This window comes from Podarcis bocagei (genome assembly GCF_964188305.1).
Source record: "Podarcis bocagei genome assembly, chromosome: 2".
Classification (NCBI taxonomy): Eukaryota; Metazoa; Chordata; class Lepidosauria; order Squamata; family Lacertidae; genus Podarcis; species Podarcis bocagei.
In genome coordinates, this window is record NC_138126.1 from 56,572,801 (window position 1) to 56,600,250 (window position 27,450).

Below are 27,450 nucleotides of genomic sequence, written 5' to 3' on the forward strand. Positions count from 1 at the left end.
CTCCCTCCCCCAAAGAAGTTTTAGCCTTGTAAACCATTTCCCCTCAAGAATTATTATATGCAGAGATAAATTAAGCCTACATTTTAAAAGCCTGAGTTGTAAGATATTTCACCCAGAGTATTGTATGCAGTCACACTGCATCACACTGATTTTGGTGGGGTTACAAGCATAAATGCTTAGGGCTGAGCTGTAAAACCATCTCAATAAGACATCTCACAAAAACATGCTTGCATTCATGCATTCAAATTCTGAATATAACTTTGTTACTTTGTGAACAGTCAAAAGCTGTAAACAACCGCCACAATATAATTGCAAATGGTTAATGTTTCAGTCTTACCATCATTGATGTTGCTGAGAACTGAACACTCAGTGTAGCCAAAGTGTGCTTTGAGGAGGTCAGCCCTTTAATAACCTTTGCGCCACAGTGATTTATCTGTTTGTTTTTTTATCAAAAAGGATATATAAAGCAAAATGAAGATCATCAGAGAAAAGCAAAATTCCATTTTTTATTACTGTACTACTACAGCTACTCCTTTAGTTCTAGCACACCCAGTACCAATCTACCATGTTGGGATAAAATCAGCACCACAACATATAAACAATAAAAATCGCATTACTCCATAAAAATTATAACCCAATACTACAAAATCCAATATTCAACAGCAAACATCAACCTAAGCAGATAAAGCACTGAAATGAAGTTAATATAGTCCAGGTGTTTGTGTAAATAGCTGGGTCTGTGATGAAAACATCTCAGCCAACAAGGACTGAAACTGATCCCAATTAACCTAAACAGACCGCGCACTGGACACTGTGCCACAGACTGCTTCAAATGCAGCATCATGGTCCAAGCAGATATGGGCAACTTTTTTCTCTAAGTGCAGGTGGTCAAAAGTTCCACTTCACTTCTAAGCCTGATCTCAATAAGCTCTTTATCACTTGGAACAACTTTGCTAGATGACATCTCAAATGCTGCAATGGAGAAAGCAAAATAAGATTTTATTTGCCTCTCAACAACATGTTTGGTTGGATATTCACTATGTGACTTGTGCTCCCTGCACTCCAGCTGCTGTCTGGCCTTCTGAAAATTAAGGAGGCTTATGGGCTCCATAGCACTGAGAGTGAGTAGGCCAATAAACCCCTCCATCTCCAGGTTAATATTCAAGGAAGCAACTCTATCAGTTTTCAGGACAATTAATAAAGGTTTTGCAATATTTCAAAGCTGGGACCAAAAAACTCAGACATATATTGCATGCACAAAGGCCCAGTTTTGGTCCTTGGCTTCACCAAACTCTTTTTCAACTATACCTGTATCTGATGAAGAGATTTAAATATTGATAGGTCAAAAGGCAAAAGATGTTCCTGAATGTTACTGGTTCCCAAAGGTCCACTTGTGCCTGTTATCTAAAGACAAAAATTAAGGTATTGCTAAATTAAGTACAAATTATGATGAATAATCCACAAGTGTTTACTGGCAAAAAAGGTGAATTTTACTGCTCCCAGGACCTATATTCAATGTAATATCATGTGACAACCATCTAAAGATGCAGCACACATATGCAGCTAAAACAACACTGCCACCTTGTGCTTATATTTTGTACCATATGGTGTTTGAGTTAAAAGACTCTTCTTCATGGGCAAACAGACTCAATATTTTTAAGGAGTAGCTAAAACAACATCCGGTGCTGGCCAATACAATCACTCAAAATATATTGGATCTTCATATATTTTTCTTTGAGGACTCTTCATTCCTGGTGATAAAATATTTATATTAGAACATATTTGCCTGCAGATACCAAGAGAAAAACTGGGCAAATATATCAAAGTGACAGCGAAACCAAATATATTTGGTTTGCACACAATTAAACATTTAATGAATGGGCAAAATATAATATCATCTGAAGCAGTTGCATAAGTCATGGCAAGACCACCAATATTTCAATACGCCCAGGTGGTCCTGTCCCTGCATAGGAAATATAGTGAATCAAGGGAAGGTAACTGCAGTGAGGCACTTATCAACAGCCAGACAGGAATACTATGCATTTTGATACTAGAGTTTAAGAGATCTATCATGTACTTTTACAAGGAAATAATGGGCAAGATATGCAGATCAAGAATTGGACATTAAGAAATGGCAATGGATTTGTATTAAGGAACTATCAAGTTTGATTTTTTTAATATAGTTTTTTGTAAACTACTTTGAGGTTTGTTTTTACAACCAAGCAGTATATAAATTTTATGAAAGAAATAATAAATGTATTATCAACACACTTAAAAGAAAAGTATTTTAAAACTCAGAACCGATGGAATTTGACACCATATAGATTGAGCCAGATTTGTCTGTCAGCATGAATAAATTGTTGGGACATATAAAGCAGCATGGGCAGACTTTCTAAATATATTTTGGGACTGTCCTATAATCCAGATTGTTTGGATTACAATCTGGAGCCTAGACAGGGAAATGATATATATTACCATTAGAACCAAAGCTGTTACTATTGGGTTATTTAAAGGAATCCATTATTGATGTTGACTTGGAAATGGTAATTCTTCTCCTTACAACTAGCAATACTTGTAAAGAAGCAAACGAGGGGGGAAATATCACTCCACCATTTTCAGAATGGCTTAACATAATATGGAACATAGCAATACTACCCAAATTAAAATACTGTATTACAGAAGAATGAGTAGAAAGATGATGTGTGATGTTTTGGAACAATCTTCAGGACATTATTCAATCTTTGCTTATTGCGATTATCAGCATGTAGAATTTATTTCAAAATAAAAAAATGGAAAAGAACACATTTACCTTTAAATATTTGAGTCTACACGTGAAATCCAGAATGTGACCAAGATCAGTTTTGGCATCTCCATTTGCACATGTTGGCTTTCCCCGACAAAGTTGTTGAGTAATAGCATATAACTGCAAGGGTCTGATATTAAAGACCTCACCAGCCATAAGTAACTGCTCTCCTGAGAAACAAAAATAAAGAGATTTGGCAAGCATTCACCAATATTACTGGGAGAACAATAAAACAGAAATGCTACAATTTGCCTTATAGATGATTGCAATCTTCTAAGTCTTTTTCCATTTCTGACCAGAATTTGCAAAGTTTAACCGGGATTTCTATATATCATAATAGTACCAGGCTATATATCATAATAGTACCAAGCACCCACTGCATATGTAAGCACTTAGACAAAGTTGAAAAAGCTTTTTAAAACATCTAATTTATTTTTAGCTGTGTTTAAAGCTGTCCAGGGTCCCCCAGGAGCAGATTCTGAGGGTTATCTTGGGGCTGCAGGGAAGAGGAGAGGAAGGTGAAGTCTCATTGAGCAAGTACAAGTCTGCTAAAGCAACACTGGATTTTGCTGTACATCCCTTACTTTTGGCAAGAGCCCCACCTCCGCCAACCAATATAAGATGTGATGTGACACACCACTGTAGAAAAAGAATCACCTAACACACATAAAGTTACTGAGAAAGACAGTTATTATATGTGCTTGATGGCATGTTACATACAAACATGCACATCTGCTTTGGCTAGCTTCAAATCTAAGAGCACAGTTCTATATGTGTCAGTTCCGATGACAGCCACAGTGATTTCAATAGATTCACTCCCAGGTATGTCCCTAAATTAGCTATAGAGAAACAGCACACATGCCAAGAACTATATCGTGTTTAGAGGAATTACAGTTTTTTTCAGCACCAATGAAAGATTATTTATTCACTCAAGCCTTTAAAATAACATGTGTTTTTATAATCTGGGCTTTTCAATCTTATGATTAGATTTTTATTGTATGCATGCCAAAAATGAACATTTATTTATGCTGCTCTTGCTGCTTTGTATTTTTAATACCGTATTCTATTTTGTGAGTGATCCAGTGAATATATGTTACTGGGTGGTCATACAAAATAAAAAATAAATAAATAATACCTTTGTGAAAGAGTTCTTCAGCCAATGCAGCTGTGATCCCATTGATTTCCTATAAAGAACAAGCAAATGGAAGAAAAAATCACAAACTTTTCTGCTTGAACATTTTTTTAAAAAACATAAAACAAGATTCAATAGATCTTAAAAAATAATACAGAATTAAAATAATCCAAACACTGAGTGATGTTCAGTGCTGGCTGTACTCAGGAAATTAAGTCAATTAAGTGAGAGGCTATTTTATCCCTTATATACCCAGTACATCACAGCACTCTGCATAAGACATTAGTTCAACTCATTAGCTGCTCGGCCAATAAGGGAGAAAAAGTGTCTGAAATTATTCCCCAGTGGAGATGAAGGCTGTGTGTTCATTTTTCTTTTTTTTTTCTTTTTAAAAAATCTTTTTAATGAACTGAGCTACTGCTGGGAAAAAGATCCACAAGACAGGGAAGAATCTATTTCCTTTTACTGCAGTTCTAATTGCACAAGTTACAACCACTTCATTTCCTCAATGGTACAATAATTAAAACTGCTGTATCAGATGCAGATGGTGTGTATCAATGAACAACTTGAGAGAGGAAGCTATTTCAAAATAGGAAGATTACTTTTGGTAATCTTCCTATTAAAGAAGAAATCCGTGAAGAAGAAAAGAAAGGGAAATATGTAAGGAATGACATTTGTTTCCCTGTGACATTATCCTGATAATCAGTCAATATTTGGAGCTAAATGCAATTAAGAAAATTCAGCAAGAATGAACTATAAATGCATAATCAGAAAATGCTGTATGAAATTATTAAACATCAAAATATGCATCTAATATATAAATGGCAATGAAACGTAATCATTTAGCACCTGTGCCTTAGTCTTCGATGGGACATACTCTGGTCACAGTTCAAATAATATGTAAAAGGGTTTGAAAAAAGACCAACAAATTCTTGTGCTGCAAGATTTTTTAAAAAGGGTGACTACAAATACAGAAGAGAAAGTGTGCTGAAAGGTTTTCTGAAACTCAAGCTATGAAAAGCAATAGATGAAAGGCACAAACACCCTAAATTCACACCGGTCATTTCAAGGCATATTTCTGGGAAGACAAGTTGTCAACATAGTGGACTACAATTCTCATCAGCCCCATGCCATTTAAGATAAGAAATTTAAAATAAGAACTGAACTCAGAAAATTTGACAATAAACCATAGTGAAGAATGGCAGAATGCAACTTACGTATAAGTGAAAATGTAAGAACTGGGACAATACTTTGGGTGCAGCCAAGGGAAATGTAAGAAGGAGAGTTTGTAGATAGACTTCCAATTCTTTTTGTCTTTTTTCTACCAAACTTTTGGAATTCTTGCCAATAATCTTCTTAGGAGGTAACAGATTCTTATCTATTCTCTTTTCTGAAACAAGCTGTAAGACAAAGAGTTAAGATTGTTCCGAAATGAATCAGAGTTTTCAGAAATTAGCATTTACTGCTTACACTAAAAATTAGGGCCAAAGTGAAATAAAATATTTATTTTGTCAGTAATTACCAATATAGTTTTTGAAAACTCAGGTTAATATAAAGTGAGATCTTTTTAAAAAGCTTTTACATACTGCTTTGCATGCCTTCCAAACCAGTTTTTAAAAATGGGGGGACAGGGACGGGGGACGGGACTAAGGTCTCAAAAAAGATTTGTACAATACAAACAGCAACAACGCAAATCAAACAGACAGACAAACAAACAAACAGACAAACTTCCTTAAAGGTCTTGCAGAATAACCGAGATAGTGCCAGGAGAGCAGGTTCTTAATATTGATGAAATGAATAACATTGGCTTGGATCCAGAGATACCTTGCAGTTGTGAAATAGCACTTCATCTGGGTAAGACTGCTTTGCTGAATTCACCCAACTTCCTGTCCTGCTGCATCCGATCCTATGCTATACCAGAAGATCTACTGATCTTCAGGAATGGTCTTTGGGGAGAGGAGGGCAAGTCAGAAAAGCTTCACTGCATGAGCAGAGTTCCACTCCAACCTAATTTTTAACATAATGAAGTGAATGCCTTTCTCTTTGGGGGGTGGGGGAGAGGTTATAGTCTACATTATGGTTCAACAATTCTGAACTTTAAAGTCAGCAAATGTTCTTCATTAATGAGCTCAGGAACCAAATGATGACATATTACCACTCACAAGGCTCAAACACCACTAAGAATAGGAAACTAGCAGGTACCAGAAATTAAGTAATGACCAGGTTCCTACTATGACCATGTAAACAAATGAACTTGGATTTTCATAAGATCGTTATTTTCCATAGGCAATGGTTAAAAAAACCAAGCAGATTTTACCTAATATAATTTGCCCTCAGTGCAATCCCATACATTTCTACTCATAAGTAAGCCCTACTGTGTTCGATAGAATTTGCTCATGTGTGGGTAGATAACAGCTTACTGGCCTATTAAATGTTAACAATGCCTTGAATCCTATGATTGGTACTCTCTCTTCTCTTCTCTTCTCTTCTCTTCTCTTTTCAGCAACAGCTCTCACTCAATTGTGTGTGTGTAGGGGTCTGCATTCTGACTGCCGAATAGCAAGGAGGGAGGTTTTAGCTCTATCTATGTGAAATTTTCATCAACAAAAATCGGGTGTAAGATTCTTGCATTGCTGGGAGTTCAAGTAGATGACCTTCATGGTCCCTTCCAACTCTAGCATTCTGTCACAAAGCCATATGCTGGGGGAGAGGGGAACTCCCTCCCTCTCATGGTGCGGTCTCCCATATGGCTTTCCTTTCTTTTTAAAGAGAATCGCAATGTAGGGTATCTTTTGTTTCTGTGTTTTCACCGCTTGTAATTATTTTATATGTAAAATGTATTGAGACACCGGGTTAGAAGAAGAGTAATAAATCAATGTTAATAAAACAGTAACAGAGTCATTACAACAAACATTTTAAATATGAGGATATTTACCTTTTCATGAAGTTCATGGAAGTCACTGTATCGATGTTTGACCACCCACTGATGGTTGCCAATGCTCACTTGAATGATGTACACCTAAATAAAATACAACTCTTAGCTGATAAAGGAACCTAAGATGGCCAATGTTTACACATTCAGAAACACAAAATCCCTCCAGTGTTTGTGTAACATTAAATAAAGGCTGCCAGTTAGGTTCTGAGCTTCTGCACATCCCAAGAATACCTAAACCCGTGCAAGTACAGCATACTGACACACAAAGCAGAGGCCCGTTACCAGCAATATTCAGGTACCAGTTACTGGTTTAATTTGAAGAACACAGACACACATCTTCCTTCAGCAAAAATGATATCCTATATCAAGCAAGCCATTGTGATTTGCCAACAAGAAACCAGCACAGTTATGAATCGCAATGCTTCCATCACATTTATGCTGTGCTCCCTGATAAGCTGGGCATAATACTGAAAGGACAAGTAAGGCAAGAGGAGCAGACAGAAATAACTGAACAGAGGTAACTGCGACAAGCAGACCTCCCTCTCCTCAAAGCCCTTCTTGCACCCAAAGCATTTGCCCAGTGACAGCCTATTGACATTCTTCAGCCACTAGGAAGTGTCATGAGATACTCTGGGATCTTTATTGCTTTCTATCGAAAACAAGGCCAAGACTGTATCTGGTGTTAGTGACTGAGCTTAGATTTGAGAGATAATGATAAAAACGTTTATCCAAAAAACATATAAAACTTCACATAGTATTACAGCATTGCCAGCATAGTGGAGAGAGATTTGCATTGATTTTGGAAAGGCACACTAGAGTCCAATACCATCTAAGTATTGTTTTTAGAGTGGATTCTTGAATCCTAGAAGTTATAGTTTTTAATGGAGCATTTACCCATATTTGATCCCATTTATGTTCATAAATCTGACATTTAAGGTCATCGTCCCAAGATATGCTAAGATCCTGGGGAGGAACCCATAGCCGGCCTTATTAATAACTGTAAATATTGGATACCTTTAGAATTCAGATATATTGAACATATTTGTCTGTAAGGCAGACAGCTGGGTGGTCCAATATAGGAAATAAAGGGGATGTAGATGGAACTAAGTGTGAAACCATCTCTTCCATACCCTAAAAGTCAATTGAAAAAAGAGATTGTGTATTTTCCCAATACACACTCAATAAGGATTTTTTAAAAGGCAGAGCATTAACTGAAGGGGTGGTGCAGAATAATTCCATTTGAACCCACAAGATCTCCAGCAAATCAGTAATAATATGCATTATTTGTGCAAGTTGAAAGCAATATAATATAATATAATATAATATAATATAATATAAGGCACTCCCAATCCTCTTTTATCTCCAGGATGATACAAAATTTGGAGGGTTGTTCTACTACTAAGTACTGTATTAATAATAAAGGTTACTGATAATTACTTATTCAGTATTTTAATGAAGTAGGATTTTAGGCTTTGTATTCTGTGACCTAACATACAGAGTTTTTGAGCAATACTTTCTCTCTCATCACATCTCTCTTTCCCAAAATTTATATGGATGCTCTCTATTAGAACAAATAATACCGGGTGTTTTTCTAGGAGCATGATATTTAAAGCAGCTTAACATTCTGGCTTGTTGAGAAGTCATTAATTATCATTTCTCAAGTTGTATGTTATGGGAAGGTATAGTTAAGTGGACACTTCCTGCTTTGTTCACAGGAAGGCAAGGCAAAGGCGCTGCATTTAAGTTCATCAGGTTTGGTCATAGTATGGCTTAAGCAGTCAAGATATGATTGTTTGAATGCAGCCTGTATGCTTCATTTCAATTATAGTATAATCATATAATCATGCATTAGCCCCTGCATTAGCAACTAAGGAAGAAGGTTGTGAATCACTAATTCTGAAATGATAACCAGATCTATGATTAGCATTTCCTCTACATTAGTATTTTTAATACTGCATGTTACAAACAAGGCACTACAAGAGTGCTTTAAAATTGCTTCATTTTCAAATCTCATGCAGAACTAAGCATATATTCAGGGTTGTCTCTATCTCATTCACAGCTTGTCCTATTTTAATATTGATATAGGAAATTGATGGCGGGGGAAGATTAACAAACCATTATGTTGTACTATGTCGATAACATAATTCTATTACTAAAAGAGGCTACCTGATTTTAAGCAATTTTCAGCTGTCACAGGCACACAAGGCTGCAGCGTAAAACCCTGTTGCATGAGTAGACGTCCACTCGTGCAAAGTCTGAATGTAATTCAAATTATCTTCCTCTGATCACAGTAACTAAAACGCTTAGTAAAAGTCATTAAGGTGTATATCAGAAAATAATAATAATAATAATGCTCAGGACTCAAACGTTTTATCATAAAACAGGGCAGTTTTAAAAGCAAAAGTTAGAAAAGTTAACAGGATACTGTTTGATATATCTACAGTATTCCCCATTTTAAAAAACTCAGTCCAAAGTACAAATATTTTTTTCCTGCCAATGCATGCAAATAATTTAACTGGCATGAGACATCATTAATGGCATTTTAACCATATCACTGTCAGAAATCTGTTGGTCTTGGCATTAGTTAGGTGGTTACCTTTATACTCTTAGGCTGGAATCCAATGCATCTTTATCTAGAAGCATGCCTCACTCAACACAGACTTATGTCTAAGGAAACATGTAGGGGACTTAAAGTTAAATTAGATTAGATTAATAAATACTGTTTAAAATACTTCACTGATATAGAGAATAGAAAAGAGTGTGTACTCTTGTATTCTGAAGGTTGATGAATACATGCCTATTTCTAGAATGAGACTCCACTACCTGAAATCAATTATTTTCACTGCTTATTTCTGTGGAACAATACAAATGAAATAATATGGAGCAACCTAGCTACAATAGTGGCTGCAATCTACAGAGGCTCCATGTGCATTTGGAGGAGGGGGAACCATGCACACAGCAGGAGGTTTCTTTGAAGTTTTCACTGCAGCAGCTCTGGCTGTTGAGGCAGCAAGCTGTTTTGCAAATTGAACCATGGCAGTAGGAGCTGCTGCAGCAAATACTTCAAAGGAAGCTCAGGCTGTGCACTCAGTTCTTCTCTGTGCACACAGTTTTCTGGACTGTGTCTCTAGAATCACAATAATCAGCATGTATTTACACACAAGAGAAGACAGGGTTGTTTTTACATTTCTCACAGCACAATCCTTTTGTAAATGAAGCTTCAAAGCCTGTACACTTCATCATCAATGTCACTTATCTTGCTATTGCTTTGTATTATCAAGTAATAATCGAAAGATCTGCAGTTACAAAGGGCAATGTTATTACCCAAGTTGATAGGTAAGCTATGTGTTTTGAGCTTGCAGATTTCATTAGGGGCACTAAATACAAAGTAGAGTATATACAAAATCTCTCATAAAAAACAATTTTGCATATTTTCATTTCAGATTGGCTCTTAAAAGGAAGCTTGGAAAAGGGAATCTTTGCACTGTCTCATCTGCAGCCCACCAAAAGCCGCTCCTGAGGATGAAGGAACTCTCCAGAATAGGATGGGGCAGGACACAGGGGCCGCAGGGGGAATTACTTTGTCCCCCTTACTAAGGCATTGTATCTCCCTTTGATTTCAGGCAGCCTCCCACACCTTCAGGAGCAGCTTTTCCAGGGGTGCAGGAAGCTGTCGTGGGGAGATAAGGGTGGGAAAGTCTCCTAAGGGCTTATTGCTGTTCATAATTCTGAGAAACAAAGAAAAAATACACGCAGAACCGTGGGCACAATCCAGTCAAAGTTGGGGAGGGGGAATCACTTCATCTGAAATAAGTGCAACTCAAATGTGCTTACCTTCAGCTGTTTAAGAATTCTTAATTTTATTAAGTCCCCCCCCCCCATATAACATAACTTAAAAATATATTTTTAATGAGTGCAACCTAATTCCTATGAAGTGATACTAGTGAGTTGTTCACTAAATGGTGAGAATGTGTATTGCCAAGTAGGCTGATGGGAACATATATTTGCATAATATAAATGGGGTTTTGGCTATCCCCAATTGCACCAAAGCATGGAGAATGTGTCCCTGACTTCCCATAGGGAGGAATGTCAAGGGACCAGGAGGACTTTTGGAACTGCCCTTTTTTGGCCCACGGTGTTGGATAGTGGTGTAGAGGTGGAGGGGCACCAGGGCGATTGCCCTGGGTTCAAAAATTTATATGGATGTGCTTCTGAGCACATGCAAAATACTCCTTCCCTCTTAGGCTGCAGTTGCAGCTGCTGCCTTGACCAAAGGCACTCCCTGTCCCACCTGCCTGCTTCACCTGAGCAGGACACCAAACAGGAGCTAGGATAGGAGAGGCCCTTGTATTCCTCAGCTGTGTGGCGTCTCCTGATGGTGGGACAGGTGGATGGACGGCGAGACTTGAGGCAGTGGCAATGCCCCCACCTGAGGAGGTATGCACATATATCCTGCACTGCTCCATCTGGCAGCAGCAGCAGCACTGCATGGAGGCACTGTGATGGCCAACAACTCTGTCCTGCCCACCGCTGGCTTCCTCTGCCCATTGCCCTGAGCCTCAGCAGAGATGCTCCCACCCATTTCAGCCTGCCCTGCAGCAGGGAGGGTCATGTGCCCACTCAACAACAGCCCCGACAGTACGGCACTCTGTTGCCACGCACTGTTCTTTGAAACCAAATCCACCGCCACCTTTTTCTCCAAGCGTGGAGAAAGGTGTGCAAAAGGGAAGGAGCCACAGAGGTTGTGCAGAGTGCAAGCCAATGATGGCAAAGGTTTGCACCATCGGAGTGCTCCCATCCCATCAGAAGGGTTACTCTGTGCTCACCATGAACTGAGATGTCAGTGGTTGGTTCCAGATGGTCCCAGTCCCTGAAAAGCAGACTCTCGCATGGTGGGCTCCTCAAACTTTTCCTTGACTGTGATATATGATTGCTTCTTCCTACAGGTTAGGGGGCTCAATACTTGCCTTGCCCTGGGCACTGGCAAACCACGCTAAGCCACTGCAGTTGGAGGAGCTGACTTCTTGGATATCAAAGAAGTAGATCTGACAAGGGGCCATGGGGCTGCACCCTTACTGAACTGTGTTACTAGGGATGAAAGTAGATCTGAGAGAGGGTAGGGATTGATGTAATGGCTGCCAGACACTGCTGACTCTTAAGCAGGGAAAAGTATAGCTTACTTTGCTTACTTATATAGTTGTGTAAGGATAGTCATTGGTCGCTCTCACAAATAAAAACGCTGCAAGTTTCCCAAAGCCAAGTCTAGTACCTTTCCCATCATCATAAGTTACCTGGGACACTGCAAGTCCATTACAGTCATACCTCATGTTGTGTTTGCTTCAGGTTGAGCTTCTCCAGGTTGCATCCCACGGCGACACGGAAGCACCAGAAAGGATTACTTTGGTGTTTTGCTGCTTGCGTATGCGCAGACGCTCAAAAATGACGTCACACGCATGTGCAGAAGCAGCAAATCGCGACCTGCGCACACGCGGGTTGCGTTCTGCTCAGGTTGCGAATGGGGCTCTGGAACAGATCCCGTCCGCAACCAGAGGTACCACTGTATCTTACAAAAGTGGAGAGCTGCCACATAGTTACTAATTTTTTAGAGGGAGAATTATCAGAGTGAAATTTTTAGAGGGGCAGGCGTTCAAGTCTATAGCAGCAGCAGCAACAAAAACAACAAAACCCAAAAGGAATCTTGAAAGGCTAGCCAATTTATTATGGCATATGCTCCTTTGGACTACAGTCTACTTCATCAGCAAACATATTTCCTGTCTATGGTTTTCTTATTATTATCATGAGGTTGCTGTGGTAGGCAACCTACCAGTCTCTCTTCGTTTTACATTGGGTAGAACCAGCAAATAAAAGTATTCACTAACAAACAAGGCGCAAGCCAAAATTAGCACTGTGAGGGGGACTGTTTGCCTAATTTTGGCTGGATTAGTCACTATAATATCATTATCTGCTCTGCACACAGATCAAAAGAATTACATTTTGAAAGTACTTTATCTAGACTGCTTTCTCCCCCTTCTCTCTTATTTTAGCTAGCCCGTGTACTCAAGGGGGAAAATATTTTCAAAACTCTCACACTGCAGTTCTATCTCTGCTAAGTATCTCACATTATGTAAATCATTTCCATTATACACCGATTTTTTTACACTTTACGTATTAAAAATGCAATCAACAAGGCCTGTATCTATGCAGCATTAGAAATGGGACATATATATCACTTTTAAACCAATGTGGTGCCAAGTATTCTCAGGTTTAGAAATCTGTTTTCACACTACAAAATTCATTGATGAGAATGGCTCGAGATTTCATCTAAGAGAATGGCTTAGCTAAAACAAAACTAGGAGGCACACCCATTTTCATTTATGTAACCAAGTAGTTTGAGATGTTTCAATGGTAAGATTCTAGGTTGGCTTCTAAAGCTGCTAGGTAACTGTAATGTACTTGTCCATACAGACAACTTTGTATAAAAAGTTTATTGGTATTGATAAGAGCATTACTACAACTAGTGTAATGCAAATCAAAGCATCTTCTTCTCCTCTAACCCCACCATTCAGAAAGAGAAGCATTTCATAGTTTTAACAGTTGCGTAAGATTATCATGCACTGAATTTGATCCAGACTGGAAAAATGTCCCCTTGTCCATTGCCACATCCCTTCTGCATATTATTTTAAAAAAACAACATACCAAATGTATTATATGTTAGGTCATGTGTTTGGGCCAGTTTCTAAAGGGTGCTTTGTATCTGTTTACCATGAAGTGAGAGGGCAGAATAAAATGAAGCTCATACCAGAACTTGGTTTTTGATTTGGCATACCCATTTCGAAGGCAAGTATTTTAAACCTCAACCTGAAGAGAGACAACAACATCTATGGCCTTCCTCACATGGGTGCCAAAGGATTTGGGGGGGGCGCGGGGACGTAAAACACTAAAAAGCGGAAGGGAGGGCTAATTTCTCACCAAAAAACCTATAAGCACATTTTGCCTCCTTTCTCTGGTTCTACAAATGCTAGAAAGATGAGACTCTGGGGAAGATGGTTCATGGCTGGAGTGTTCTCCCCCGCCCCAACACCACCTTTGCTCTCTCACATGCATTTTATTTTGCTTTCGGAGTTAAGTGTTCCCGCCCAAGGAAGAGTTCTGTGTAACTCGGAAGCGCACAACCATAACACAGACCCGATGAAGCCTGCAATCGTTTCCCAGCAGGGCAATATCGGATCTGGATGCACCAAGAAAGCGTCTCTTTAGCCGGTTTTCTCCAACCCCCGCATCGTTATTCCCCCTTCCCACGATATAGATACACAGTGCGTGTGTACGTGTACCATGATCAGGAGATTCCCGTCCTTTTCCCCGAGAGAGGGATGAGGGACCCAGGGAAAGACTTGAACCCTCCCCTTTGAGAAAAAGAAACCCACCACCGCCCTGACCTCGCCTCCCCTTCCTCGCCCCTCCTGCCGCCGCCGCCTCACCGTGTAGGTCTCCACCAGCTCCGAGCCAAGGATCCGGACCCCTTTCGGGGGCTCCTCGCCCTCCTCCCCGGCCCCGACCACCTCCATCTCGGCCGCTCTTCAGGCAAGAAGAGGGCAGGGCAGGGCGCGAGGGACGCGGGGCGGGAAGGCGCCGCTGGGGCGGAGGAGCTGCGCTCACTCGGCCGCTCTTCTCAGGCGAGCTCTGCCGGCCGCTGCTGCTGCTGTTGTTGTGGCGGCCGCTGCTGCTGCTGCGCTGCCCCCTCCCCACGGGCCGCTGCCAGCGCAGCACCCGCCGCCGTCACAGCCGCCATGTTCGGCTTCACTCCGCCCGCCTGCCCGCCTCCCTAACTCGGCTGGCTCCGGCGGGGGCGGGGCGAGGAGCAGGAGGAGGAGGCCTCGAGAGACGCCGCCGCGCGACAACTGACACTCGCAGCCTGCGGAAGGGTCGAGGAAGCCCCGGGCGTAGGGGGCGGGGCTAAAGCGCGGGAGGGGGGGAAGGAAGAAACATGGACTTTCGAAAGAAGTAGAGCCGCAGCTCCTTCAGCTGGAGGACGGAGCTTCCGGGTTACTTTCGACCCCTAAAAAAAAAAAAGAGGCAGCTCCTCAGAGGAGAGGTAATGGAGTGCAACGTGGCCCGAGTGTTCCCTGCATTTTTCTAGCAACGGTGCCCCATCTGTTGCTTGTTCCCATCTGCTTTGGAACCAGTCTGTTGACTTGCAGCTTCACCCCTGAGTTTCTTTTGGAAAGAAGGTGTTGCAGTTCTGATACGGTGCTGACATAAGAAGCCGGTTGCTCCGCCAGCCACTCTTGACTAGTGAGTCCTTGGCCTGTGCTACTGAGCCACCCGCATCTATTACTACAAAAGTTAACCCAGACAACACAGACTGCCTCGTTATGTTGCAAATCACCCCTACAATCTGGCTTTTGCTGTTATAATGGTAGCCTGCACCTGTGAAGGAGGCTCCATTTTTGCCTGGAGAGGCACGGAAAGAACCTCCATTATGCAACGTAGATATGTCCAGGCAAATACTGTTTATGAACAAATTGCTTCACCTCATGAGTACACCCATGGACGTAAATCTTTGCCATCCTGTTATCCTTTGCTATCACAAAATTCAAAGGTAAACAAAAGAGATTTAGATGGAAGAATCCTCATGGAATGTTAAGCTAATAAATAATCAGCTGAAACGCTAATAGAAAACTTGCCCTTCCTTCTCCCTCACCGGAGCAACTATCCAGCAAGGCCCAAAGGATGTGGCAATCTTTCTGTCCTCGCTAGCTCTCAGCTGGCTCATTAACCAACTATTTTTCTCTACCTCTTAACCACAGTCTGTCTTGCTCTTCAAAATGCTTTTTTTTTTTTAAACTCCTGTGGCTCCAGGGAGACATTACCAAAAACAGAATAAGAGCTTTTAAGTTCTGCACTCAATTTTTTCTTTCCTAGCTACTGTATGAATCATAGAATCATAGAGTTGGAAGAGACCACAAGGGCCATCGAGTCCAACCCCCTGCCAAGCAAGAGTATGAGTCCCAAGCAAGTTTTGTTTTTCTTTTCTGAACATGACTTTAAATTTTTTTAAATGTAATTTATGACAACTGTCTGGGGCATGCGTTTTAAGGATTATTTTTGGACTTGTCTACGTTAACCTTTATGGTAGGATTTAGATCTCTAATAATTTATGTAACCTCTTTAAGAATTACTATATTAATAGTGTCTGTTGTTTTGCTTATAGCTCCTGAAAAATGCTTTATTATTTTACTTCTGAATGCAGTACAAGAACAAGCTTTGCAGCAGTGTGAACCAGAGCCTGTTCACCTTTTTGGCTCATTCATCAAGTAGAGCCAGCCAGTACCAGCCTAAGACAGTTTGCTATAAGTGGCGAAGGACAAAATGGTCCTTTCCCTACCCGCATTCCATGTTCAGAAACCCACCAGACTGGCAAGCAAACACCAGGGCTGGAGCAGCATTCTCCACTGTGCCTGAAGGCAGCAAGCTAGTTTAGAGGGCACAGGGCAGCTCGGTTCTCCACCACCTCACAGCTATTTTCCTGGCCACCTCCTGGCCACATCACACTGCTTAATGATAGGGTGCCCCAGAGCCATCCATTACCTGAGAATGCAAGTGCAGAGGATGAAGAATTTAGAATGCCAACTCTTAGCATTGGAAGAATGGAGAAAAACCTCTCCCTTTGACCAGGAGGATATTTAACATTTGTTATAATTATATACAGTGGTACCTCTGGTTACAAACTTAATTTGTTCTGGAAGTCCGTTCTTAACCTGAAACTGTTCTTAACTTGAGGTACCACTTTAGCTAATGGGGCCTCCTGCTGCCGCCGCACGATTTCTGTTCTCATCCTGGGGCAAAGTTCTTAACCCGAGGTACTACTTCCGGGTTAGCGGAGTCTGTAACCCAAAGTGTTTGTAACCCAAGGTACCACTGTATTAGTCTTATTGATCTTATGTTAGCTGCTTCATGAGCATTGTTGGCTGATGTGGGGGTAAAACACAATATGACTGATCAAATAAATATAGGAAATAAATCCATGTTAAGTGATCCTGACTATTGTAGTGCCATTCTTACGTACCTCTACTCATTCAAAGTAAAGCCCACTTGCAAATTCTTCACATAAGTTTCCATTTACAGATGAATTAGTTTCTTGCCAGCTCTACCTACCTGTGTGCAAACACAGTTGGACAGAGGGGGGAGCTCTGAATCAATGGAGAGAGAGATTGTTCACTCTGGCATATGTATAACCTCAATACCAATGCATGTCCCTAAACAAGCTAAGTGAATGATGGAACAAATTGTTTTGCCAAGGGTCGACATGAGTTAAGAATTTAACCAGCTTACCCCACAGATGCTTGCAGAGAATTTGGTAAGAGTCAGTTCAAACATTTGGACTATTGTGTGGTACAGTTATTCTGATGGAAGACTCTCCTTCACTACTTAAAAAGGAAACAGAAGTGGTTCCATTGGGTGGAGTGAAGGACTGTGCCATAAACCTGCATGTGAAAGGTTTATATTTGAATTGTTTCTCAATTGTCACAGAGTGTACAGCTAGACCACCATAGGCTCATGTTCTTGCCCCGACATTGTGATACACGTGTGGAATCTGGAAAAGGCTTCCTTTGGAAAGGACAGGTCTTCCAATAGGATACTCATGTTCTGTTGGTAGAAAATCAGCTGTGCATAGTATACAAAGCACTGGTTTTGCTGTCAGTAAGTCATATGGATGAATTTGAGCGCGGAAAACTAAAGCACCCCCAAAATGTGGAACCATCATTCCGTACGTGTGCCATCTGATCCCTGAAAGAAGCATAAGTGTAGCAAAGATCAGGTTGCACTTTAGTTCTGAAGTATAAAACAAACAAAGTAAGCATCAGTGGAATTAGGATCATGTTTTAGAAATGTCAGCTGTAACAGACTTTGCATGCTTCCCATTGAGACAAGGTGAAGAGTCTTGCTTAGAATGGATAGGATGGCTTTATATGCCGGGCTGTGTAGCGATCAGCAGTCCCTGGCTGACACATTTAGGGCTGACAGCCTACTATATAAGCAGAGCTTCAAGGGACAGAGAGCTGGCAGAGACCTTAATTTTGTCTCTGTACAGTTTGTCATCTCCATCCAGCACCGGGCCAACAGTAACAAACCATGGATGATATTTACAAGGCAGCAGTAAGTAATATTTTCATACATGATGATATAAAGCTGAGGCTGGGACTTGCTTCTGCATAAGCAAGCACAGGATTATGCTCCACATGTCTTAACAAGGTGCAAATATTAATGTTCTGGTTAATGCTAGTGATGATGTTAGATTCATTTTTATCATTAATGTTAAATGTAGTAATGGAGATCCTTCAACTTGTTGATATGATAAAGAGATTTGCCATACAGCTTAAGTTCCCTAAAAAACCCCAAAAAACTTGGACAAATGCATTGTTGCTTAATTTAATGAAACTTACTGTGTTTTATGTGAAAGTCTGTTTTCATTGTAGCCCAGCTCTAAATAGAGTATATATTTTAGGTTTTTGTTTAATGGATTAGGGATGCCTAACTGCATAAGGCTGTTGTTGAGCATAATTTCAAAACTACTTTATCTTTGTACTATTATAGCCAATATGTTTTACAGAAAATGCAGATAGCAGTGAAACAATTTATTATTTATATATGCAAATATAGTTTTTTTTCCAGAAGTTCACAAGCTGAAGGGTTTTTGTTGGTTTGTTTAATTCGGAATTCATCTATAATTTCCCCTTCTGCTCGTAATTGTGAACTACAAGGGGGCCTGAGAAGTAATGTGGTTATAATTTTTTGCGCCTATGGTTTTGACCACTGCTCTGCAAGACGAATTTTGAAGGAAAATGCTCACTCTGCTCAATGAAGAAGAGGACACCAGATCACAATTGCCTAAATTTCAGGAGAGTTAGATTAGTTATTATTTTTAGCTTGGAAAGTTAGTCAAAGGGGTAAGGAGAGAAACTAATGACAATAACAGAAATACTCTCACTAATTCCATTTTAATCGGGGGAAGAACAGTTCTGGTTATATTTGTAGTCTAACTGGGCTTATGTTCTGCTGTGGTTAAGATTGTTAATAAGAAATCCTAATAAGACACATGGAAGAAAGGATGATTCCTGCCTGAGCATATCCTGGTGGTGGCTAAGCTCCTACAAGTAGGTTTAAACAGCTGCTATGTGCTGTAAATAAATAATCCACTGAGGCAAAAGAATGTATCTGGGCTGTGGACACATTTCTGTCTAAAATACAGAAGATTCTTTTTCCAATATGGGACAACACTGGGCTATCTGGATTCTGCATGTTTTGCATTTTCTTACTAATAAAAGGGTCTGCAGTCTGCAAGTTGGTAGTCAACCCCAGACAGCACTGTCTGCTTTCTGAGCAACACTGTTGAGACTAGGCTCATCAAAGCATTGAGGGAAATTTATTTATAGCAAAATTTACTTTACATTTAGTACAGTGTTTCTACACCCCTTGTCATAGCCTTTAACTTATTTGCCTTTACAACAATTATAGAGGAAGTCACTGGTTTTCCCATGTTGTAGGAATAGAATTACAGCCACTTAAGAGAGTTCTTCATCCTTGTCCATTTGGGGCTCCTGGTCAACAAGATGATCCTTTATGTGTTGCCTTAGCTTAAGCCTTGTACATGTTTATCTTACGACATTTGTATCCTACTCTTTGCCCAATGAGCTCAATGCTGATTTCTTTCCCCATTTTATGCTCACAACAAACCTATAAGGGAGGTTTGGTTGAGAGATGTGACTTGCCAGAGGCCGAATGGCTGAGGCTGTATTTGACCCCAGGTCTCTCTCTTGTCCAATCCTCTAACAAGTTAACATAAAAAGGCAGCAACTGGGGTGCCGAGCTGGAAACGAAAGAATGTTACATTAGTCCGCCATTTACTGCAAAGTACAATCATCTTTACATGCATGCAACTGCTCCTGTAACACATGTAATTTTGCAACCACTTGTTCAAAGGAATCCAGCGGATTTATCACGTTGCCCGCTCACATCTCTTCTGCAGAGCTAAGTTTGGAATGCTTTCCAGATGCCAGTGTATACAAAGAACATTTTCAGGACCATGGGTTGAGATAAAAGCCTCCAGTGATAAATACCAATGTCAGTCAGCTTCTGTGAACAATCAGAAGGGTTATCTTTCTTAACAGCATCTCAGTCACTAGGGCATAAAAATAGCCAGCGTGCCAAAATAGTCAAGTTATGTGGAGCACACAAAAGTGACAGGAGGCGTTTGTTTGCTGTCTCCAACTATCTTGGGTTGTTGGGGTTTTTTTCCTTTTTGGTCATCACAATGAAAGAGCATCTCACAGCTGCTCTACTTCCATCACAGAGGCTTATATAAGCTGGTTCAGGTTTCACTATGAAATTTTGAACTGGCATCTTGCTGCTATTGTTATCTGTTTCCATAGATTATCCCCCTCCCCCATCTTGTCATTCGTTTTCTGCAGCCTTCCAACGCAATACAAGCAAGGCTGATGGATGGGAGACCAGTATTTCTATGGGGTGGTTCTGACCTCATAGGTAATTGGAAAAGATTTTACAGGTTGATCCATGTGTGTCAGTTTATTCTGAAAAGATTCTCCAGATGGAAACAGGACTGGTCAGGAATAAAGGATTGTTTCTCAACAGCCATCTTTACACAAAGATGTGTAAGGGGGACGGGGCAGAAGGTGTATCTTGGAGATGATGACATGGAGGTGGTATCTGCTTCTATGTAGGAGGAGTACAGCAGAGTTGGAGTCCAAGACTGGAGTCCAATGTCCCAGTCGGAAGAATAATGAACTGGAGGGGGGGGTGTCCCTGGGTCTGAACCTGAATTTAGAGCCAACACTCTGTCACCCCACCACCAGCTTTCAGAAGAACCTGGAAGTCTATTCTGCAAACCATAAGCACTTAGGCCTGCTCACCAAAGGTAACAGAGAGGATAAATCAGAAGTACAAGGCCCAGATCATAAGCATGGATATTTTGAGGGGACGCTCCTACAGTGGTATCTCAGGTTACATACGCTTCAGGTTACATACGCTTCAGGTTACAGACTCCGCTAACCCAGAAATAGTACCTCAGGGTAAGAACTTTGCTTCAGGATGAGAACAGAAATTGTGCTCCGGCGGCGTGGCGGCAGCAGGAGGCCCCATTAGCTAAAGTGGTACCTCAGGTTAAGAACAGTTTCAGGTTAAGTACGGACCTCCGGAACGAATTAAGTACTTAACCCGAGGTACCACTGTATTAGGTATTAAGTTGAGCACATAGCAACTAAATGGTACAAATTAGCATTTAGTATCATTAAAGGAGATGCTGGCTAAATCCCACGAGGAAACAACCAGGCAAATTAGATGTGCATATTTGAGATAGGTGAAGATGTTATGTTGCCTATTAAATACAATGTTAATGAGAAGGGATGCATCAAGAGGAGAATTCACAATCAAGTCAACACTAATTTTGGGGAGAGACACACACACACACACACACACAGAGAGAGAGAGAGAGAGAGAGAGAGAGAGAGAGAGAGAGAGAGAGAGAACTTTAATTCATGTCAGAGCAGGTGAAGGTGGAGAATACTGAAACATTTTACTTTAAGAAATTAATATATCTGTTTTGTTAGCCTGTAATGTCTTGCTACTGGAAGACTATATTTGACTGAAGTACAAGGATGATATATATACAAATAGTTATACTGTATGATTGAATTGAGTCTTTATTTTAATAACAGGTTGAGCAGTTGACAGAAGAACAGAAAAATGGTAAGCTTGTGCCATTTATCTTCCCATTTATTTCACAAGAAGGCTGTTTGCCACATTGTCAACTTGTAATTGGGGTGGTTGACTAACCAATTAGCCACCAGCGCTGACAAGTAATCAATATGTAAAATAAAGAGCTTGGATCCAGAGCTGGTGGAAGATGACCGTTTGTGAAGTTCAGCCTGCTAGCACTTCACTCTAATCTTAAGAGGCGATTTCCGGCTTATGCTTCCTAACCCTTTATTGGCAGATGCAGGATATAAAGAAATTCCAGAGATGTTTTTAAAAGGGGCCATATAGACCTATGAAGCTGCCTGATGATGTTAGATCAACTGGGCCATGATATGACATGAAGTTGCCTGGTACCAAGACAAGGTACTGGTTCCAAATATTCCAGTACTGTTGACTCTGTCTATCAGGGGCTTCCCACAGTAAGGACTTCTTGCTACCCAAGAGATTGACTCCTGTCTGTATGTGCATGGACCATGTGGTCTATTACTGAGCTATGGGCCCTCCACAGATTGCATTTGGCATATTTTTGAATTAAAATATAAACGAACAGAGTACATCTGTGAAATGCTGGGAGGCTGAATGTCCTTGAAACTCTTTTAAGCCTTTTAACGTTTTGAGCTTAGCTGGTCCCATTCATGAAAGGGAAGGGATGAGAGATAATCAATCTGGCATAATTTTGAAGGCAGGAGTAGAAAGCTGCCAGCTATTTTCTGTCAGTCACAGCTGGAAAGTGCTGTAGGCTTTGAAACCTCCTTGTTGAATTCAATGTGGCAAACCCTGACTTCATTTCTTCCTCCAGAATTCAAGGCTGCTTTTGATATATTTGTCCTGGGTGCAGAGGATGGGTGTATCAGCACAAAGGAGCTGGGGAAGGTGATGAGAATGCTGGGGCAGAATCCTACCCCCGAGGAGCTGCAAGAGATGATTGATGAAGTAGACGAAGATGGTGAGCTATTTTTTTCTGGGTGGTTATAAGGATCTGGAAAGGAAAGTTTAAAAATAGTAAAACATTTTTTTTCTTGAGAGCTGTGTGGAGGAGGAATGAAGAGGAGTTGAACCAGATGTCCTTTGGCATATTCTGCATTTTTATCTTGTGAACTGCCCGGAGATCTTCGGATGAAGGGTCGTATATAAATTTAATGAATTAATAGCAACAACATTATTTTTATTTATAGCCCATGCATCTGGCTGGGTTTCTAGATGGAATTCTAGATGGAAATCATCATATTGAAATAATTCATCACACCTCCTTGAATGTTTATGGATTCAAAGAATGGATGAAACAAGAAGAACAACTAACAACACAAGCAACAACAATTTGGGAAAAAACAACAACCACCATTTAAATTTGAAGGAAAAACAAACTTCTGTCAACTGCTACAGCATTTACAATATTAACTGGCTTTTTTTTATTACCATGTTCGGAATATTTAAGTGGAAATGCTCAAGGTGAGAGATAAGTTACCTTTGTTGTTTTCTTTTTCATTGACAGGCAGTGGCACTGTAGATTTTGATGAGTTCTTAGTTATGATGGTCAGGTGTATGAAAGATGACAGCAAAGGAAAATCAGAAGAAGAACTTTCCGATCTCTTCAGAATGTTTGACAAGTAAGTACCTTGTGGACCTAGACAGTGATAAAGTGGAGACAGAACGTTTCTAACATTCATACCTAGTCCCGGGTGACTAGTAATATGCAAGAAGAGGATAACTAGCTTTCATAGACTTCCTTCACTGTGATAGCTGCCACTACGAGGATGGGGGAGAAATTATTTCAGCTCACATTTCAAGGCAATATGCAAATCGAGACACAACCAGCCTGCAAAATTCACATTTCTCTGAATACTGCAATTCTTTTTATTACTTAATATATTGACATCCTGCCATTCTCCCAGGTTGGGGTTCATTGTAGTCCTCCAGCCAAGTAATGCACAGAAAAATGCATATACTAGGGTGGAGTGTTTATAAAATGCATAATTTAGTAAAAAAACAACAACACCATACAAAAATGTATTGTATTAGGGGAAAGTGCATTGCAAAGGTGGATATATTAGGCAAAATTAGGTGTAGAAACATTAGAAGAATGTCACGACATAATGATACCATGTGATTATTGTCCTACCCACCTGACAAAGTTGGCCTGCAGGGGGAAGGCTAGATAAAAATCTGACCCCCAGGGGGCAAGAAGGTTCCAGAACTTTCTCTTCATCATCATTATCTTGACAGGTTGGATGGCCATCTGTCATGGATGCTTTAGTGGAGTTCCCTGCATTGCAGGGGGTTGGACTAGATGACCCTTGGTTCCCTTCCAACTCTACAATTCTATGATTCAACACGTTTGGATTTTTTCCCTCTTTCACACTGGCCAACCATTAAGAAAGACCCAAAACTTCAGGGCCAATATTTAGATGGGTACGAATGTTGCATTTGCACATGTGCATTTAACAGCTCCACTAGATTATCACTCAGCTGTTTACAGGTCCTTTCTTTGTAAAATTCAGATCTCTGAGAAACTGTGCATGATCATATTGAAATACAAATATTAATGCTAAACAATGCCTTTTGGGTTGTTTGGTTGATCTTGTGGTGTATCGCATAGAATACAGTGTTCAAATAAACGCTCGGCTGCAATGCAATGCTTGGTGAGAATGAAGAAATATACAGGAATGGAATTCTTCCTTTTTTGAGCTCTCCCATCTCTTCACAGAAATACAGATGGATACATAGACCTAGACGAACTAAAACTCATGTTGCAAGCTACAGGGGAAACGATCACTGAAGATGACATTGAGGAACTTATGAAAGATGGAGACAAAAATAACGATGGCAAGATTGACTATGATGGTAAATGACTGTGTGTAACTTTGCATATAAATCACAGCAAGAATTGCAGTGCTCTTAGATGGTAACCACTATAAAGAAAAAGAGGGTGGACACACAAACACACACACGACCTAATCTTAAAAACTCAGAGTCATCATTACTTAAAGACCAAAGGTACTCCTTTCAGTTAAATCCTTCCAGCTTGGGACCAGCTGACTTGAAGCATCACCTTACCCCATAAATGCCCACTTGACTGCTTTGATCTGTGGATCTGGGAGTGCCACATAGTGTTCATTCCACACTGGCAAGGAATCCTTCAGTATAGCCACACCTGCACTTTTGAATTCCCTGCCGATTCCCTGCAGCACGGCAAAACTAGGCTTTCTTTCACCTGAGTAGAAGACTCACATCGACCAGCCCTATGCGCATTTCCATACACATGCACACGCGTACACACGCACACTCCTCTGCTCTTTTCTGATATCTAGCTCCTGAGGGTTTCTTTGACATTGTGCCCATTATAGCAGGGGCAGCTTCCAGAGGCTTCACTTGAACGGATTACGGCTTCCTCTTGAACTCAGTGATTCTTACTTCTGAGTAGAGCATGCTTAGACATTGCACTAGTCACCAGGGCTTACTTCTGAACTCAGTGGTCCTTACTTATGAGTAAATATGCATAAACGTTAACACTGCAAGTCATTTCCCAGTAATATAAAGAATTATCTCACTTCATTTCCCAAAGCACAGGGTCATTTACTTCTCTGTCTGGTTTTAGTCCTTTGTGTCTTAATTTCCCTCTTCTCCCCCAACCCCACCCCACGAGAAACAGCAAGGGGACTGAGATCTGAATTGTGAAAAATCAAACCCCCATATTTACAACCTTATCACAGGATTGTGGGAAAGAAGGTTCTCATGTCTCTTTACAGATCACAGCAGTCACCTTTTTTTGGGGGGGGGAGAAAAACAGCTGGCCTAGCTGGGGAGCCCTGGTGGGACAAGGGAGCCACCTGGCACCAAAGAGTGTAGAGACACACGAGGGAGAGAGGGGCTGGTGCTGCAGCCCAATGCAGCTGTCCTGGGCACCCCACATGCGCGGAAGGGGCTCTTCCCTCTGGAACAGGCAAAGTGAGGAGGGAGAGAAGAAAGAGGTTTCTGACTCAGAGGGTAGGATGGGATGAGGCAACAAAGGCAATAGCAAAACCGCTTTGGACCTATGGGGTGGAGTGGGTTGTCCCAGCTCATCATAGATTGGCTAACAGGCTGAAAGCATCAATGGCGCCCTCTGGAGGCTTCACATTGGGTAGAATTCTTAGTTTTGGCACTGTAGGCAGGCACTTTCGCTGTAATGTTTTCAGCACCTGCTAAAAACTTTTTTATAAGCAAGTGTGCCCAGTCATATAAATTTGACGTTATTTTATAATGGATTTTTTAAATAGCTGATTTTATTTTGAACAAAAATTACCCTAACTTGTTTTTAAATTTTGATGTGATCAGAAATTTTAATGTACGTTTTATGTAAACTGCTTAGAGGTTTTGATGATTAAGTGGTATATAAATCCTGTTACCTAAATAAAGGAGGAAAAGCCTCGGGTGTATTGCAATATGCATTGGTCTCTGGGTCAGAATGCATTATCTTGCATTCACGGCCCTGCCACTGCATTGTCAATTCTTAATAGTTCGTATTTAAGCTGTTAGTATCATTTTCCATACACAAAATCATTTTTTCATTATCCTTTCAAAAAAGAACAAGACAAACTGAGATGTCTCATAGCCATGGTCACAGTCTAATGAAGAGTTAAGCTTGCTTTGGGCCATTGACATAAATAGTCCTAAGTGTGCTTAACTCTGTCTTGGACTATAGCCATTGTTTGCTTGAAAAAATTGTTTGAGGAGTGATAATAGGGTGGTTTTGCCTCAGGGAAAGTAATGGGTAAGACAAACTCAAATGGCAAAATGCATGCCTTATGCGCAACAATTGATACATACAGTCAGTGCTTTCCCCCCTAAAAAAAATATTTAGGGATACTCTCATTTTCCTACTCATATTGAAATACTGCCCCTCAATGAGGCCAAACTTAGATTCACAAAACTTTTAGGGGTATGCATACCCCTGCATACAGTCCTTGCATGAGTACAGCTCATCATGTGGGGCAGGAGGTCTATGGGAAAGGAAAATCACACTTGTGGAGCAGCACACAAAAGCTGGGGAGGGGGGAAGAAGTGGCAAGAAACATCCCCTGCTTCTCCAAGCATCATCTTATTAAACAAACATATTGGATTTCCTTTCTTTGGCAGAATTTCTGGAGTTTATGAAAGGCGTTGAATAAGCATGAGATCTCTGGAAAAGCAGCCTCGGACACCTCCAGTTCTGTTTTCCTTACTACTTGCATGATGTCATGTACTGAAGATGGTGAACATCAGGAAAGTGTGACCCATATCTTAAGTGCCTCAGATAGTCATCCAATGGAATATTTATTGAGTCAGGTTGTGGTCCTGTTTACTTGTTATTGCTTTCCATGATTATAACGTGCCCTTTAATGTATGAATGGGTTGTGCAGGTGACAATGAAAAATGAGGCTTAAATGACTATTGAGACATTTAATAATTCACTACAAACTCTGATTTAACAGTGGAGCTACAGCTCATCCTCCACCAGTGTCAAGCGGAATGTAAAAGTACAGTGTGTACAGAAATAAAAATTTCTTTTTGAAATGCTAATAAAATTATTTTAAAACTAAAGTTGTTGTTGGTTTTGCAGAAGACTTTCACTGCCAAAAGGTGCTAGGGATGCTTGTCAACATTTCAGGTTTGGGTTTATACTGCAGTGTCCTCATCAAACATGTTGTGTACTGTATTCTCTGAACATATTTTTGTCAAGGTCTGTTTCTTTATTTCAAGAATTTTTACCCAGCTCTTCAGCCAAAAACATTAGGTAGCAATCCTCAATATACTCCTTTAGATGCTTGCGAAAAACTTTGATTTCACCAA

General features: G+C 40.6%; 2 protein-coding genes and 1 long non-coding RNA gene across 3 annotated transcripts in view; 2 read left to right on the forward strand and 1 right to left on the reverse strand.

The window, feature by feature from the left end:
* NISCH (nischarin) overlaps window positions 1–14,584 on the reverse strand; it is a 34,362-nt gene extending 19,778 nt beyond the window's left edge. Inside the window, exons 1-7 of the mRNA XM_081185175.1 lie at window positions 14,349–14,584; window positions 6,871–6,954; window positions 5,153–5,335; window positions 3,939–3,987; window positions 2,810–2,973; window positions 1,309–1,404; window positions 338–433 (exon numbers count right to left, since the gene is read on the reverse strand). Of these exons, the coding sequence (XP_081041301.1) occupies window positions 338–433; window positions 1,309–1,404; window positions 2,810–2,973; window positions 3,939–3,987; window positions 5,153–5,335; window positions 6,871–6,954; window positions 14,349–14,435 (759 nt within the window). The 5' untranslated portion in view covers window positions 14,436–14,584. The remainder of the gene's footprint in view (window positions 1–337; window positions 434–1,308; window positions 1,405–2,809; window positions 2,974–3,938; window positions 3,988–5,152; window positions 5,336–6,870; window positions 6,955–14,348) is intronic.
* A 300-nt stretch (window positions 14,585–14,884) lies between these two features.
* Window positions 14,885–16,911, forward strand: LOC308582257. The gene is made up of 2 exons (XR_014005578.1): window positions 14,885–15,797; window positions 15,869–16,911. It is a non-coding gene; the product is annotated as an uncharacterized lncRNA (long non-coding RNA).
* A 978-nt stretch (window positions 16,912–17,889) lies between these two features.
* On the forward strand, window positions 17,890–27,201 carry TNNC1 (troponin C1, slow skeletal and cardiac type). Its single transcript, XM_081185194.1, has 6 exons — window positions 17,890–18,027; window positions 21,603–21,633; window positions 22,442–22,588; window positions 23,135–23,249; window positions 24,347–24,483; window positions 26,758–27,201. Exons 1-6 carry the CDS (start codon window positions 18,004–18,006, stop codon window positions 26,787–26,789), a joined length of 486 nt encoding a protein of 161 aa, XP_081041320.1. The 5' UTR covers window positions 17,890–18,003; the 3' UTR covers window positions 26,790–27,201.
* Window positions 27,202–27,450: the final 249 nt, after the last annotated feature.